A 14,403-nucleotide genomic window follows, 5' to 3' on the forward strand; every position below is an offset into this window, starting at 1 on the left:
TGGATTCATAGCCCCACTGACATCGGAGTCACCAGCCCCCTGCCCCTGTGACCATATGAAAAGGAGCACAGGGCTCCTGTATCTTTAACAGTTGCATAGAAAAGGGAATTTCAGCAGGTGTCATTTGTATATATGGGGAACCTGGTGAAGTTCCCTCTTCATCACACCAGTTAAAGCTGCAGGAGAAAAATATATTTTTTACTTAATTAACATTAAAGAATGCACAACGGTGCATTCTTTAATGTTAATTAAGTAAAAAATATAATTTTTTTACAGTTATATTTATAAATATAAATTTCAGCAGGTGTCGTTTGTATATATGGAGAACCTGGTGAAATCTCCTTTTCATCACAACAGTGAAAGCTGCAGGAGCTATACTACAGTAACCGCATTTAAAAGAGGGAAGGGCTCGTTATCCTTTACAAAAAGCCATGAAATTCAATGAACAAAAAACCTACGGTTTATAAAACAACGTTAAGGCCCTACACTTTCCCACCAAGCACCAAAAAGCGGGGAAATTGGGAGTTAAGGCTCGCCAGCCTTAACGCCACATCCTCCCTAAGGAGGCAGAAAGTACCAGTGAAATTCTCATTCTGCCAAAGCAGATAAACCATGAGGACAGGATGGAGAATAGGATATGCAGAGGTGACTGTGGGGTTGTGGAAAACTGATGACGAACAACTTAGAGCCACCTACTTCTTTTTTTGTTTAGAGCAGCCCTTCCCCAACCTGGTGTCCTCCAAAGGTGTTGGACTGCAACGACGGAGCAGGTAAGAAACCCCACCCCCTCTTGCCTGGCCCTGCTGCCAGGTAAGCCCCAACCCACTTACGTGTTCCATCGTCACTGGGCCCGGGCTTGAACTGAGCACCCTGGTCCATCCGGAAGCTCAATTCAAGCCTGGGCCTGGGGACGACGGAGCAGGTAAGCAACCCCCTCCTGCCTGGGCCATTACCTAGACCCACTGCCACTGCTGTGCAAACTGCAGCAACGGCTCCAGGCAAGCCCCCACCCCAGCCCATCCCACTTACCTGCTCCGTTGTCGCTGGGCCCCGGCTTGAATCGAGTGCCCTGGTCCACCCGGAAGCAAGTCCGCACCTGCAGCCTTGCTTCTGGGTGGACTCAGGGGCTTAATTCAAGCACGGGTCAGGCCATGACGGAGAAGGCAAGTGGTGGGGTGCGGGGGGGCTTGCCTGGAGCTGCCACCGCAACAGTTTGTGCAGTGGCAGCTCCAGGTAAGGGGCCAGGCAGGAGGGGTGTTGGCTGGAGCTGTTGCACTTTGTGCAGCGGTGGCAGCAGGTACAGGTAAGGGGCCAGGTGTGTGTGTGGGGTGTTCTTACCTGCTCTGTCGTCGCCTGGTCCAGGCTTGAATTGAGCCCCCGGGTCCACCCAGAAGCAAGGCTGCAAGTGTGGCCTTGCTTCCAGGTGCACCAGGGCGCTCAGTTCAAGCCTGGGCCCAACGACGACAGAGCAGGTAAGTGGGGTGGGGGTGGGGGGGCTTGCCTGGAGGCGCCCCCCTACGTTCCCCATCCTGCTGTCCCAGCATTCCTGACCATGGGACATACTGACTTGCAATGATCGATCGTCGTAGTCCAACACCTTTGGAGGACACCAGGTTGGGGAAGGGCTGCTCTAAACAAAAAAAGAAGTAGGTGGCTCTAAGTTGTTCGTCATCAGTTTTCCACAACCCCACAGTCACCTCTGCATATCCTATTCTCCATCCTGTCCTCATGGTTTATCTGCTTTGGCAGAATGAGAATTTCACTGGTACTTTCTGCCTCCTTAGGGAGGATGTGGCGTTAAGGCTGGCGAGCCTTAACTCCCAATTTCCCCGCTTTTTGGTGCTTGGTGGGAAAGTGTAGGGCCTTAACGTTGTTTTATAAACCGTAGGTTTTTTGTTCATTGAATAGGTTTATCTACTCCCCAATTCATGGCATGTTGGGATTTCTTTTGAAATGGCTCCTGTCTGCAGCTTTAAAATCCCTGAGATACTGGGGTGTCCGATTTTCATAAATTCCCCAAAAATCAGGGGATAATGGGATTGGCTTGAAACTTGGCATCCATGTGGACACATGGATAAGCTGTCATGGGACCGAATATGAGGTTTCTGACATGCAAATTGACGTAGTTGTAGCATGGGACTTTATTTGGGGTGAGTTAAAAGGTTTAAGCCCCGCCAAAAATCAGGGGATGATGGGATTTGCTTGAAACTTGGCATGAATGTGGATCTAGATGGCATCTGGGACGGTGCCCACTTCGATTTTTTTATCTGTCAAAATGTCGGAGAACAGTCCATATCTGAAAATGGGGTGTCCGATTTTCAAATATTCCCCAAAAATCAGGGGATGATAAGATTTGCTTGAAACTTGGCGTCCATGTGGACACATGGATAAGCTGTCATGGGACTGAACATGAGGTTTCTGACGTGCAAATTGACGTAGTTGTAGCATGGGACTTGATTTGGGGTGAGTTAAAAGTTTTAAGCCCCGCCAAAAATCAGGGGATGATGGGATTTGCTTGAAACTTGGCACGAATGTGGATCTAGATGGCATCTGTGAGGATGCCCACTTCAATTTTTTTTATCTGTCAAAATGTCGGAGAACAGTCCATGTCTGAAAATGGGGTGTTCTGATTTTCATAAATTCCCCAAAAATCAGGGGAGGCTTGGATTGGCTTGAGTCTTGGCATGCATGTGTATACGTCTATGAGGTGTCATGGTGCCAAACTTGAGGTTTCTAACTTTAACAGAAAAAAAGTTGTATACTTTTTTGGATTTCAATGCAAGCCTATGGGGGAAAAAAGCGGAGCTCCGATCCAGATCCGGAGCTCTGCAGTGGAGCGGAGCGGACTATAGGCGGAGCAGGGCGGAGCGGAGCGGCCCTATCCGCAAATTGCAGATCTGGAAGAGTAGCGGATCAGGGGGTCCGTGCACACCCCTATTCAGCATGAACTAAGAAAAGGGAAAATTGATGAGAAAATGCTATTGATTCATGCCCCAGACAGGGAAAAATCACAGAGAAGAAGCTGGGAAATTTCCATAGAACTGTCGAGTAAAAAAGACATGAGCAAATATTGTCAGGGAAATTTCCCCTTATCCAGTAGGAAAGGATCCAGTCCAGGATGGTCCAGATTCTGAGGCTTTATTAGAACTGTATGTGTAGGAGAGAAGCTCACCCCCAAGCAAGCTGAAGACTGAACTCACTGCCCATCATCCACATCAGCATACTTTTACACTCATCAAAGTTGCTCTGATGAAATCATACTTTTCCCTCCTCCCTCCTGTGACTGATCACAAGTCCCATACGTGTTCCATAAACGAAAACCATTCTTACATAAACAATGTCATATTTTGGCAGACTATGACCGGTACATAGTGTTGCATTCTGTTCTTTGATAAGCACCCCAAGGAGAAATAGAAAGTCCAGAGTATGCTCTGACCCTTCCAAAATGCTCAGTCAGGGGACTTAGGTGATCGACAATGAAGCGATGTGCCTTCATGTCTGTCCTGGTTCCTAAACACAACGCAGCCGTGTTTAAGGAAAACGCAACATATGACAATGGCAGATAAGGAGCCAAGATAGCAAGACAGCCTTGAACAGCCAGCCAACAGGCTTTCTGTGTCTCCAAATTCAAAAGCAAGGGGGGGAGGGATCAGAGTATTTCTGGGTGCTTGGGCACTTTTCCACAACAGACAAGGGGTTTTAATGGGGTATTTTCAGATTTCCCTGAAGAGCTGAGATTAAAAGACTACCATAACCAATCAGAGTAGAGGAAACAGTCACATCACATATCATGACCAAGTATAAAAATATAAAAGTAAAGAGAAGATACTGGGTATAGTTGTTCCTGGCTGGGGGTAACCTCTGCTAGCCGAAAGCTGCATTGGTAATGTATGCATTATGCTTTGTCTTGTTTTATTTTCCTGTTTTAAACAGCAAGTACCACTTTCTGTCATTGACTTACATGGATTTGCTTTTTGTTAATACATGTTTTAAATCTTAATCTAAGTGTCTGAGCCTGTATTTATAAAGTAACATATTTGACTCAGTTTGCCTTGACCAACGTCAAGACAAACCTCATCTTGCTGAACCTAAACCAGATATAGATGTGAAGTAAGGCCCTGTCACTAGTAAGCAGGGAGTCTGGTTAATTAAATTTATTATCCTTACGTTTTCCCATTACACAAAGAGGAAGGTACTTGAGTCCCGCTTCTAGAGTTCTTAATTCAAATCCCCTTCCCATTATGTCCTGCCTTAAACCCAAACTGGATTTTAAATTATCAGGAATGTTGGCATACCCGACACTGCATTTCTTCTTTGCATGAAAATTGAGGCATCCATGTTTGTATTGTAGAGCTTGGAAGATAGGCATGTAGTTCAATGCTTTTCAGTCTGAGGTTAGGACTTTTTTTTTCCAGTTTTAATATATTTACTTTCCTGCAGGTTATCAACGCGGCTTTAGCTCTTGCAGCCAGACCCAAAAGCCAGGTGGTGAAAAGCAACATGGAAATGTATAAAACCACATGGGAAAATCACATACGTGTGCTCACTGAAGCTGTGGATGACATTACAAGCATTGACGACTTCCTTGCTGTATCAGGTGTGCTTGCTTTTGATTTTATCTCTTTTCTCCCTTTGAGATCCCTTCCTCTCTTCTTTTTAATGATTATTTGAGAGACGGCACAATCCCTTAGGAAGCTGCATTATATCATCCAACCTCCAGTATCTAGCCAGGTGTGAAATTAGTGTGAGGGAAAGTGAATTTGGAAGACAGAGGAATGCAACTGCTGCCAACCCCGGTAGGAGTTTGCAAAAGACACAGAGATGCTTTGTTTCCCTCACCTCACCCTCTTCCTACAGCAAAACATCCTATGCCTTGAAGCATGTAACCTACCAGTGGGACACCGTTCAATGAATATTAGTAGCATTTCCAGGCAGGCTTTGAGCAACTCACATTTTCCTTCTACTAAGATAAAAAGCTAATTAGTGGACCCAATTCACATCTGGTTTTTAAAGGGGGAGTCATTACAATTGTATGTGATTGAAAACACATCCCAGGAGGGTTATTCAGCCACAAAGCAGATCTAACAGCAAGGGGTGTAGGGTGTTTCACAAGCCCCTATCTAAACCACTCAAATCAGGTGGCCACTGAGCCATTGCCCAAAAAAGAGAGGTCATGTATCGCCCCCAAAGAGGATAAAAGTAGACGAGGAGTTGCATGAAATCTGCACACATTAACGTACACGGAGATGCAAGTTTAGAAATAGTTACTAGAATTCCTATGAAAATGCAGCACAACTCCCTAGAGTGGTGAGGGGGAGATTGTGATCAGGTGACCATTGTGGCTGCTCAGTCTGCTATACAAGCGCTAACTGTGAATGGGAAATTTCAAGGCCCCTGTTCTCCTACCATCATATATGTATTATTCAAGCTCAGGAGTGAGTTACTCATAGAGATGTTGGAGGAATCTGGTTTAGGGGCATTGCTTGGGAAGTTTTTGCCAGCTCGCCTTCCCCTCACACCACCGATGCCAGCTTGCGAATTCCTGAGCTGGCTCAACTTGGTGCGCACCAAGTTGGGCATGCTCGTGGTTTCCTGCTCTCTTTTTTTTGTGTGTGTGTGCAAATCCCCTGATGGAAATATTTACGGAAATTGCAATATAGCATTGGTTTCAGTGGTTCTACTCTAATTGTGACTAACTTTGGAACCAACCTATGGTCTTGGGTGTAGATCTGTCTCACTGTCTGAGTTCTCCAGTAGCAAAGAATGGGAACAACATTGTCATGCCTCATAGGTTTGTTGTCACAAAAATTCTTCTATGGATTGTCAGATAATTTGCACATCACAACATAAACCACGAGACATACAGGGGAACCTTGGACATTATTTTCTCAGAAATAAATCCCTCTGACTTCAATGGGGCTTCAGCCTACTCCTGCAGTCCTATTCCCATTTATCTGGGCATAAGCCCCATTGAACATCTTTACTTTGAGTAGAGATGTTTAGGATTGTGCTGTAAAATGATTTTATTTTATTGGCTTCAATCTTGTGGGTGCAGCTTGCGCAAAGTTGGGGAAAATGGAAAACTGAACTGGTAAGAAGAATTAAAATACATTCCTTCCAATTCTGTTTCCATCCCCATGAGGGGAAAGATGTAAATGCCCTTGCCGCACGGAGATCGATAAATAAGACGAGACATGTACAGTTGGGTTTAAATAGGGCCACATTTTTTAAAGATCTGCAAAGGGGTAAATCCTATAGGGCATCCAGTATGGCCTGTTCACAGGCCCTTCTAAATTGAGCGAGCCATTCATGGCCCATGGGTTGGCACTGAACCCTTCACTTTCCCCACAGGGCTGCCCCTTGTGGGATAGGGAGACCTTCTGGTGTCACTCCAGCACAGGCCACAGGGCTCTGACTGAGTGAGGAAGGTTGGCCTCAAAGGTAAGCCTTATCTCGCACCAGGCCACAGGGCTCAAAGCTGGGAGCCTCAGATCTTACCAGTCACCCTAACAGTGCCTGTGAATGCTCACCATTCCCAAATCCCACTCTGGATGCCCGTACCTAGTCGCCTATTAGCAAATGTGACCAAATTAAGAATCAGACAAATCAACCTATTTAATACTCCCTAGCTGTCTTGCAGTGTGTAGGCAAAAAAACTCATGGACAATTCAGAACCTGAGTAAAAAATTCCTACTTGGCCCTCTAATGGCAACCAGCAAGCTCACACTGTCTACAGAGAGGGAGGGAGGGAGGGAGCCGCGCAAACAGAGAGTAGGCTGGGAGGGGTGAGCTGTCTTTTATACACCCCATAGTCCCCTCACAGCCCCAGTGGCGCCATACCGTGCCCAGCCAATGGCTAGCAGGCATGTCTTGTTCCTCTCCCCCATCCACAAAGGCCTCCCCATGCCCAGGCTGTGCTGGGCGTGGCAGAATTACACTTCTGATTATTTTGCAGCTGTGTAGATTTGATTCCTCTCTTGGTTCCCCCCTCCCCCAACTTGCATTTTGTTGCTGCACTGTACTGTCACATGGAGTGATATGATTGACAGCTCAAAGAAGGTAGGGAGGCTGATGAGCCAAGACTTAAGTGGCACAAGTACAAGGTGCTATGGAGTGGAGCCTGCCAGGACTTTAAAACTGCACAATGGCTTCAATTCAGAGGGTGTTTTTCACACTCGTGGCTTCATGTCCTGTCCCCCACCCCCAGTAGAATGTTTCACAAAACATGCTGCTAATCAAACAATTACTTTTCAGAATGAATCCTATGTTGGCTGAGCATGCTGGGAATTATAGTACTCTTTTCTATCTAGACATGTATAGAATTGCTCCCTTAACATCAGATATCCCAGCATTTCTGACGTCTAATCACACACTAATCTATCTCTATCTATATACAGTGGATCTTGAATATTACAAATGGTAGAAACTAATATTAACTTCTAATCAGCTGCCAGTTTTAACTGATACATATACCATGGATCGGCTTTCCAACCAAACTGCTTGGCTTGCAGCGTTCCTCCCCTGCAGGCTGATTGAATCAGAGCCAGATCTGCATAGTCCCTGAAAAAAGACTGTATATAAACTGGAACTGTTCTTGATAGAAAAGGCCAGCATGGGGAAATGGCTTTTTCAGAATCTTTTGGAGGATCTCATTGGTGTGAGAATAGTCTGTCGTGGTGCAGAACCAACTCTGATGTTTCTGCCCTATTGCCAGGGCATTTGATAGGAAATGCAAGTCGCATATTTGGCCTTTAGTTGAGTTTGGAATATTTTTGGGTGAGAAACTGTAGTATACTGCAGCAGAAGAAAAGAATGGAAACAGGGCCCGTTTCGTGGGTTGTGCTAAGAGAGCAGCTGCCACCTCTTCCCTATTGGCAGCCATTCCACCAGGCTGCCGCAGAGGGAGAGAAGAGACGTGAATCAGCAAAATGCAAGCTCATCAAGGCTCTCCAATTTCCACCCCAAACTTGGTTCTGACTCATGTCCCTATTGGATGGGGAGCTTTTGTTTTGTTTTGTTTTGCATGAAAATTCATGCATATTTTCTTGTGCATTTTCCAGAATTACATATCAATTGTTCAAAGTATTGAAATGTATGCATTTTCTCCCATTCACTAAAGGAGATAAGTATGCATCCCCCCTCCCCAAATGTTCACAGTTTCCAAATGCATTTTTGCCTTTGCCCAAATCACATTGCAAGCTCGGAAAAGTGTGGAGCTTCAGGATAGAGATGGTGTTTGGCTCCTTGCTCAGGTCTGGGAGGTGCAGATTTGATAAATTCTGGTCAAAAATGACAAACAGATTTGTTTCCCATCCCCAGATATGCCTCTCCTTCAACAGTCATCTCTCAGCAGCCATTCCGTCAGGTTTCTTGAACTATCTCCATCCCAGCTATTTCCATTATAGGAACTGTAATTTTAAGAACTGGTGCCAGAGGCCATAGCTAGACCAGGCGAAATCCTGGGGTGATCCCCAGGATCATCCCTGTGCATCCACATGACACACAGGGGATCCCGGGAGCAGGGAGGGATGATCCCTCCCTTGCCCCAGGATCTCACCCTCCCCTTTAGGCCCGGTTTTTCCGCCATCTCGGGCTGAGCCCAAGACCATGGAACATGTGGCCAGGCACCGCGGTTTGTCCCGGCTCCTCACAATTCCTTGCGAGGAGCCGGGACCCGCACACATGGCACAGCATTCCCCAGGAGCGCTGTGCCCATCAGGTGGGGTTGGAGAAGTGGGAAAGTATTTTTTTTTTTTAAAAAAACTTACCTTTTGTGCACGAGCGTTTGTGAGCTGCTGCTTCTTTAAGAAAATTTTAAAAATGGCGGGCACGACGCCTCTCCATCTTGAGGTCATTGCACGCCACATGTAAACAGAGGGGGATCTCGTGATAAAACCATCGCGAGATCTTCACTCCTGCATTGCAAACTAACAGGTAGGTCTAGCTAAGGCCAGAGTTTGCATTTCCCCCCCTGTTCCCTTCCTGTTCCCTTTTCCTTTCTTATCATGTCTTTTAGCCTGTATGCCTGAGAGCAGGGGCTGCCTTGTTTTTTATTTATCTGTACGCTGCTCTGGAAACCTTTTTGGCTGAAGAGTGGGGTAAATGCTCTAAATAAATAACATGATTTCAAGAGGGAAATGCGTGATGGGCTGGAATGGAGTACAGATAAAGAGACGTGGCTGGCAAACAGGAGAGAGATTGAAAGGATTGTATTTTTATTATTATTATTATTATTATTATTTATTTATATAGCACCATCAATGTACATGGTGCTGTACAGAGTAAAACAGTAAATAGCAAGACCCTGCCGCATAGGCTTACAATCTAATAAAATCATAGTAAAACAATAAGGAGGGGAAGAGAATGCAAACAGGTACAGGGAAGGGTAAGCAGGCACAGGGTAGGGAAAAACTAACAGTAGAAAGAAACAGTAGAGATGTAGGCCCTCAATGCCAGACCCTTCTGAAGAAGGGCTGCTTACATATATCTTTCTGCGAACAGAAGAGCTTCAAATAACACCTGGGATGCTCAGAGTTCTGCAGAAGGATTCCATCTCATAGGCCGATGCTGACTGCATGGCATTTTAGATTGCTAATATCCTTGCATATGATGCTGAGCACCTGCCCGGCTAGGGCTTGAACGTAATTGTCACTTCATTCTCTTCATTCTCTTCACCTACCTCATGGATTCCTATTAGTTTTCAAAGGCCACGCACAACAGCTTCTCTTCTATATTGAACTGGAGTTAGATTTGTAGAGATAAATGGGCCATAAAGCCCCCTTTGTTGTGTCCTGTTCCTTGAATGTTATTTAAAAGCTGCAAAAAGGCCTTTCTAAAGAGTCTGGCTTTATGATTTTATCTAGAGTTAGCTATTATTCCACTGAAACTGAGTGAATAATAAATAAATGTATATCTAGAAGAATTTGCCAGCAAGGATATATACTCTGACTGTTACGCTGTTATATATTGTGAAGTGCTTCCTAAATTGAACAAATAGACTGTACCAAGTCCACATTTTCAAAAAATCACGAAGAGATATACATATCAGTCATGGGAAATATACTGTAAAATAGTGTTAACTAAAATGGAATTCAGTATACATCCACTGTCCATTGCATTAGATGGTTTTCTGCAAGGCCTTTGTTTTGAATTTAAAGAAAGGTGGCAACTGGCTCCCTTATTTTATGGGTATTATGAGTCTGAATTCTTTTCTAAGAATTGTATGACTTCTTAAAGGTAATTCTACAGAAATCCCTGTCCACTCCGTGAGCTTTCTAGAAGTGACTCTTCCTTTACTCTGATAATTTGTCATCACATCTGTACTGGGCACTACCTTGAACTAATTGTGATGAAATTCAACCACAAATTATATCCAAATTCCCTTAAGGAGTTCAGCAACTTAGGTCACAATCCTATGCATGTTTAGACAGAAAAAACCCTCCCACATAGCTGACTGGAGCATGTTGGGAGTTGTAGGACTTTTTTCTGGCAATGTTCAGAAAATACAATAGTCAATGGTGGGTTAATAGTCAACTCCATGGTTGATTATCGAGGGAGTACTCCCCACATGACATGGTTATACTCAACCGTGGTGCGGATTAAGGCCAGTGTTGAGTTGACTATTAGTCAATGGTGCATTTGATTGACACATCCCCCACCCTCTGTACCCCCTCAGTCCTCCTACTGGTATCCCATCAGCCATTGCTTGTTCTGCTGGCTGGACTAAAGCTGCAGGTGCAGTTTTGGTCTTTCTAGGGGACTCTGTAGCTGCAAAAATAATCAACTGTGTGCGACAAAATAGTCAAAGGTGCCAGACACATGACACAATAACCAATAGTTCCTCAATAGTCAACTCTGCACAGCATTGGTTATTTGTGTTAATTATTTCAGCTGAATAACCAACCGTGGTGTGAAAAAGTCCTGACAGATGACACATTAACCCACCGTTGACTATTTAACTCACCGTTGACTATTTAACCTCCCATTAGTTGTCATGTTGTCTGAACCCAGTCATGGTCTAAACATGCATAGTATTGTGTCAACTTGTGGGAAGCAACCACTGGGGAGCAGCAACCATATCATTTTCAGGAAATATGGGGCCTAAAAGGAGCATGTAGAGTTGCAGATCTAGCTAGTAAATTCCATTGCCTATGGCACTGACACAACTGGCATCTGAATTGCACTTGTTTCTCCCCTTATGACAACAGCGCAAGCTCCATCATCAGCAATCAGATGGTGAGTACCAACAGGATTTAAGACAAAATGGGACCACTGAGAAACAAGAAAAGCATGCACAAACAACCCTGAAGTTTGTAGAACTACAACCAGTCTTTTAAAAAAACCTTAAGGAGAAAACTTTTCCCCAACCCAGCTCTGTAAGGTTGGATCATGCTCAGTAGCCAAGGAATATTGACCATCAGTCAAAAACAAAACAAAGTCAGCAAACAGAAAAGGGGGGGGGGAAGCGGAGTAAAATCAAGGTGGGCACGGCTGGGTGACTGGAACAGGAACATTTCTGTTAGGAGTTGAAGAAATGCTGCCACATTTTGTTGCAGGTCCCACTTGTAAATACTAATGATGCTAATTCAGATCCAAGGTATATCTAGCCTAACACTCTGTCTCCAACAGTATCCAGCCATATGTTGCAGGATCTCATAAGCATGCCTGATGGATCAATATGGAAACTCAATATGGAAACTCAATATGGCAAAGACTGAATTGCTCGTTTTTCCTCCTAAACCTTCTCCTCATCTCTCATTCTCTCTTACTGTCAATGATGTTACGCTTACTCCGGTCAAGGAAGCTCGTAGCCTTGGCTTTATATTTGACTCCTCGCTCTCCTTTATTCCTCATATTGAGGCAGTAGCTAAATCTTGTCGATTTTTCCTGTATAATATTGCCAGGATTCAATCATTTTTGTCTGTCTCTTCCGCCAAGACGCTTGTTCATGCACTGGTTATTTCACGGTTGGACTACTGCAACCTTCTTCTCTCTGGCCTTCCTTCTTCTCACATCAGTCTGTTGGTTTCTGTTCACCACTCCGCCGCAAAGATCATCTTCTTGGCTCGCCGCTCTGACCATGTTACTCCGCTTCTGAAATCTCTTCACTGGCTTCCAATTCACTTCAGAATCCAATATAAACTTCTCCTGTTAACCTTCAAAGCTTTTCACGGTCTAGCTCCTTCCTATCCCTCCTCTCTCATCTCACACTATTGCCCCACTCGTGCTCTTCGCTCCTCTGATGCCATGTTTCTCGCCTGCCCAAGGGCCTCTACTTCCCTTGCTCGGCTCCGTCCATTTTCTTCTGCTGCCCCTTACGCCTGGAATGCTCTTCCAGAACATTTGAGAACTACAAGTTCAATCGCAGCTTTTAAAGCTCAACTAAAAACTTTTCTTTTTCCTAAAGCTTTTAAAACTTGATGTTGTGCAGACTTTATACTGTTAGTTTTACCCTACCCTGTGCCTGCTTACCCTACCCTGTGCCTGTTTGCATTCTCTTCCCCTCCTTATTGTTTTACTAGGATTTTATTAGATTGTAAGCCTATGCGGCAGAGTCTTGCTATTTACTGTTTTACTCTGTACAGCACCATGTACATTGATGGTGCTATATAAATAAATTAATAATAATAATAATAATAATAATAATAATAATAATAATAGCTAAGTGAAGTGGATTAACTGGAGTCAAGTAAGAGATCTATCTATGGTTGTGTCTGCCATCTCCCCACCCCTAAAATATATTAACTTTACACTGCTAATGGGCATGAGGCTGGATGAAAAGTGCCAGAGGTTGAGTAACAGTAGCAGCTTGTTAGGATCCAAAAGATATAGCTCCAGAGGAGGGCAGAGCCAGCTCATTCAGAGCTGCCAACAAGATCTTCTGGGCAGCTACACCTTCGTATTATATGGGAATATAGGAAGCTGCCTTATTATGAGTCAAGCCATTGGTTCATCCAGCCCAGTGTTGTTGCAAGTTAAAACTGATTGGCAGCGTCTCTCCAAGGCTTCCATCCAAATTCTTTCTCAGCCCTACCTGGAGATGCCAGGGATTGAACTCAGGACCTTCTGCAAGCAAAGTAGATGTTTGACCACTGGACATCAGTCCCTTCTTCTGGTATGACGTTGTCTTATGGACAGTTTTATACAACATAAGGAACCCCACAAGATAGCTTTGGTCAACTCTTGCTCTGAACCAGGCCCATCATGCATCTATTTATACCACACAGCCTATTATATGGATTGACCCAGATGCAGAAGCCCATCCCAAATGAACCAAGAGATTGAAGGAGTGAAGCATTAAGGACAAATAAAAAATGAAAATATATTGCGTATGTAAGAATAATTGAAAATCACCATGATTTTTTAAATTATTCTTGCCCATGCAATATAACACCTGGTTTCTTTCTTTCTTTATTATTTCTTGCTTGGGCCATGGGCCATTAACTTACATTACAACTAAAACAAAATAAGAGAATTGCACCATAAAACCAGATCTGAAACGTTCAAGCTAAAACAGTTCACAATACATTGTGTAATATAATTTAAATTAAAATACAGTCATTATTAAAAGGATAATTATTGTTTGAAAAATTAAAACCGCTAGGGAGGCCATTAAGTCAACGCATCCCCAGAACTGCATTGACAGAGATAGATTTTGCCTGAACTTTTGATGCTGCCAAAGCAAAAGGAGAGACCTTATAGGTTACAGTGAAATCTACATCAGACAAAAGATTAAAAAAAATCTGCTCTGGGATAATATTACCATGCAGGTAAGACAAAACAACCCAGAAATGTAAACCTTGGTTCAGAAAAGACAGCAAATAATGTGGCAAGTCTTCAATCCCTGGTGTGCCACAAATGCAAAAGCGTTGAACTAAAGGAATTTTGGAAGATCTCCTATCGATCATAGCTGTTGGCATAGTTTGGAAATGAAGAGCTGTAAACACTTGCCGGAGTTTTAGTAATGTGAACTTTGTCAAACAGACAGCTCTTTGGTGATCATATTTATAGAGCCTGTACAATTTTGAATTTTTTGACTTATTAATAGCCTGTCTATCCAGAGAAACACTGTGACCAAAAATACTTTCATGAAGCCTCTCTTTTGGATTCAAAGTGGGAAATACATCAACTGAAGTAAAATATGATTGAAATGAATTATGATAACTTGAACTCCAGGATTTACATTTCAGCAGCTGTTCGTGGCATAATTTGGACAAAACTCTGTCAGAGGAGTCTTTCAGAATTCTCCAGTAGTTTATCGAAGAGCAGTGGATACGGACTTTAATAGGGGGGAAACCAACTGGGATGTCACCTCTGATGCCCACTGGGCTACACCTGACAAGACTAGCCAGGCCACTCGCACTCAGGACTTAATTCAGTCCCCCCCCCCCGGGTGCTGATGAC

General features: G+C 44.0%; 1 protein-coding gene across 1 annotated transcript in view; it reads left to right on the forward strand.

Annotated features, from left to right (window-relative positions):
- CTNNA3 (catenin alpha 3) overlaps positions 1–14,403 on the forward strand; it is a 902,456-nt gene that overhangs the window by 590,482 nt on the left and 297,571 nt on the right. Inside the window, exon 11 of the mRNA XM_063133292.1 lies at positions 4,441–4,597. Within this exon, the coding sequence (XP_062989362.1) occupies positions 4,441–4,597 (157 nt within the window). The remainder of the gene's footprint in view (positions 1–4,440; positions 4,598–14,403) is intronic.

The sequence above is a fragment of the Elgaria multicarinata genome, chromosome 8 (assembly GCF_023053635.1).
Source record: "Elgaria multicarinata webbii isolate HBS135686 ecotype San Diego chromosome 8, rElgMul1.1.pri, whole genome shotgun sequence".
Lineage (NCBI taxonomy): Eukaryota > Metazoa > Chordata > Lepidosauria > Squamata > Anguidae > Elgaria > Elgaria multicarinata.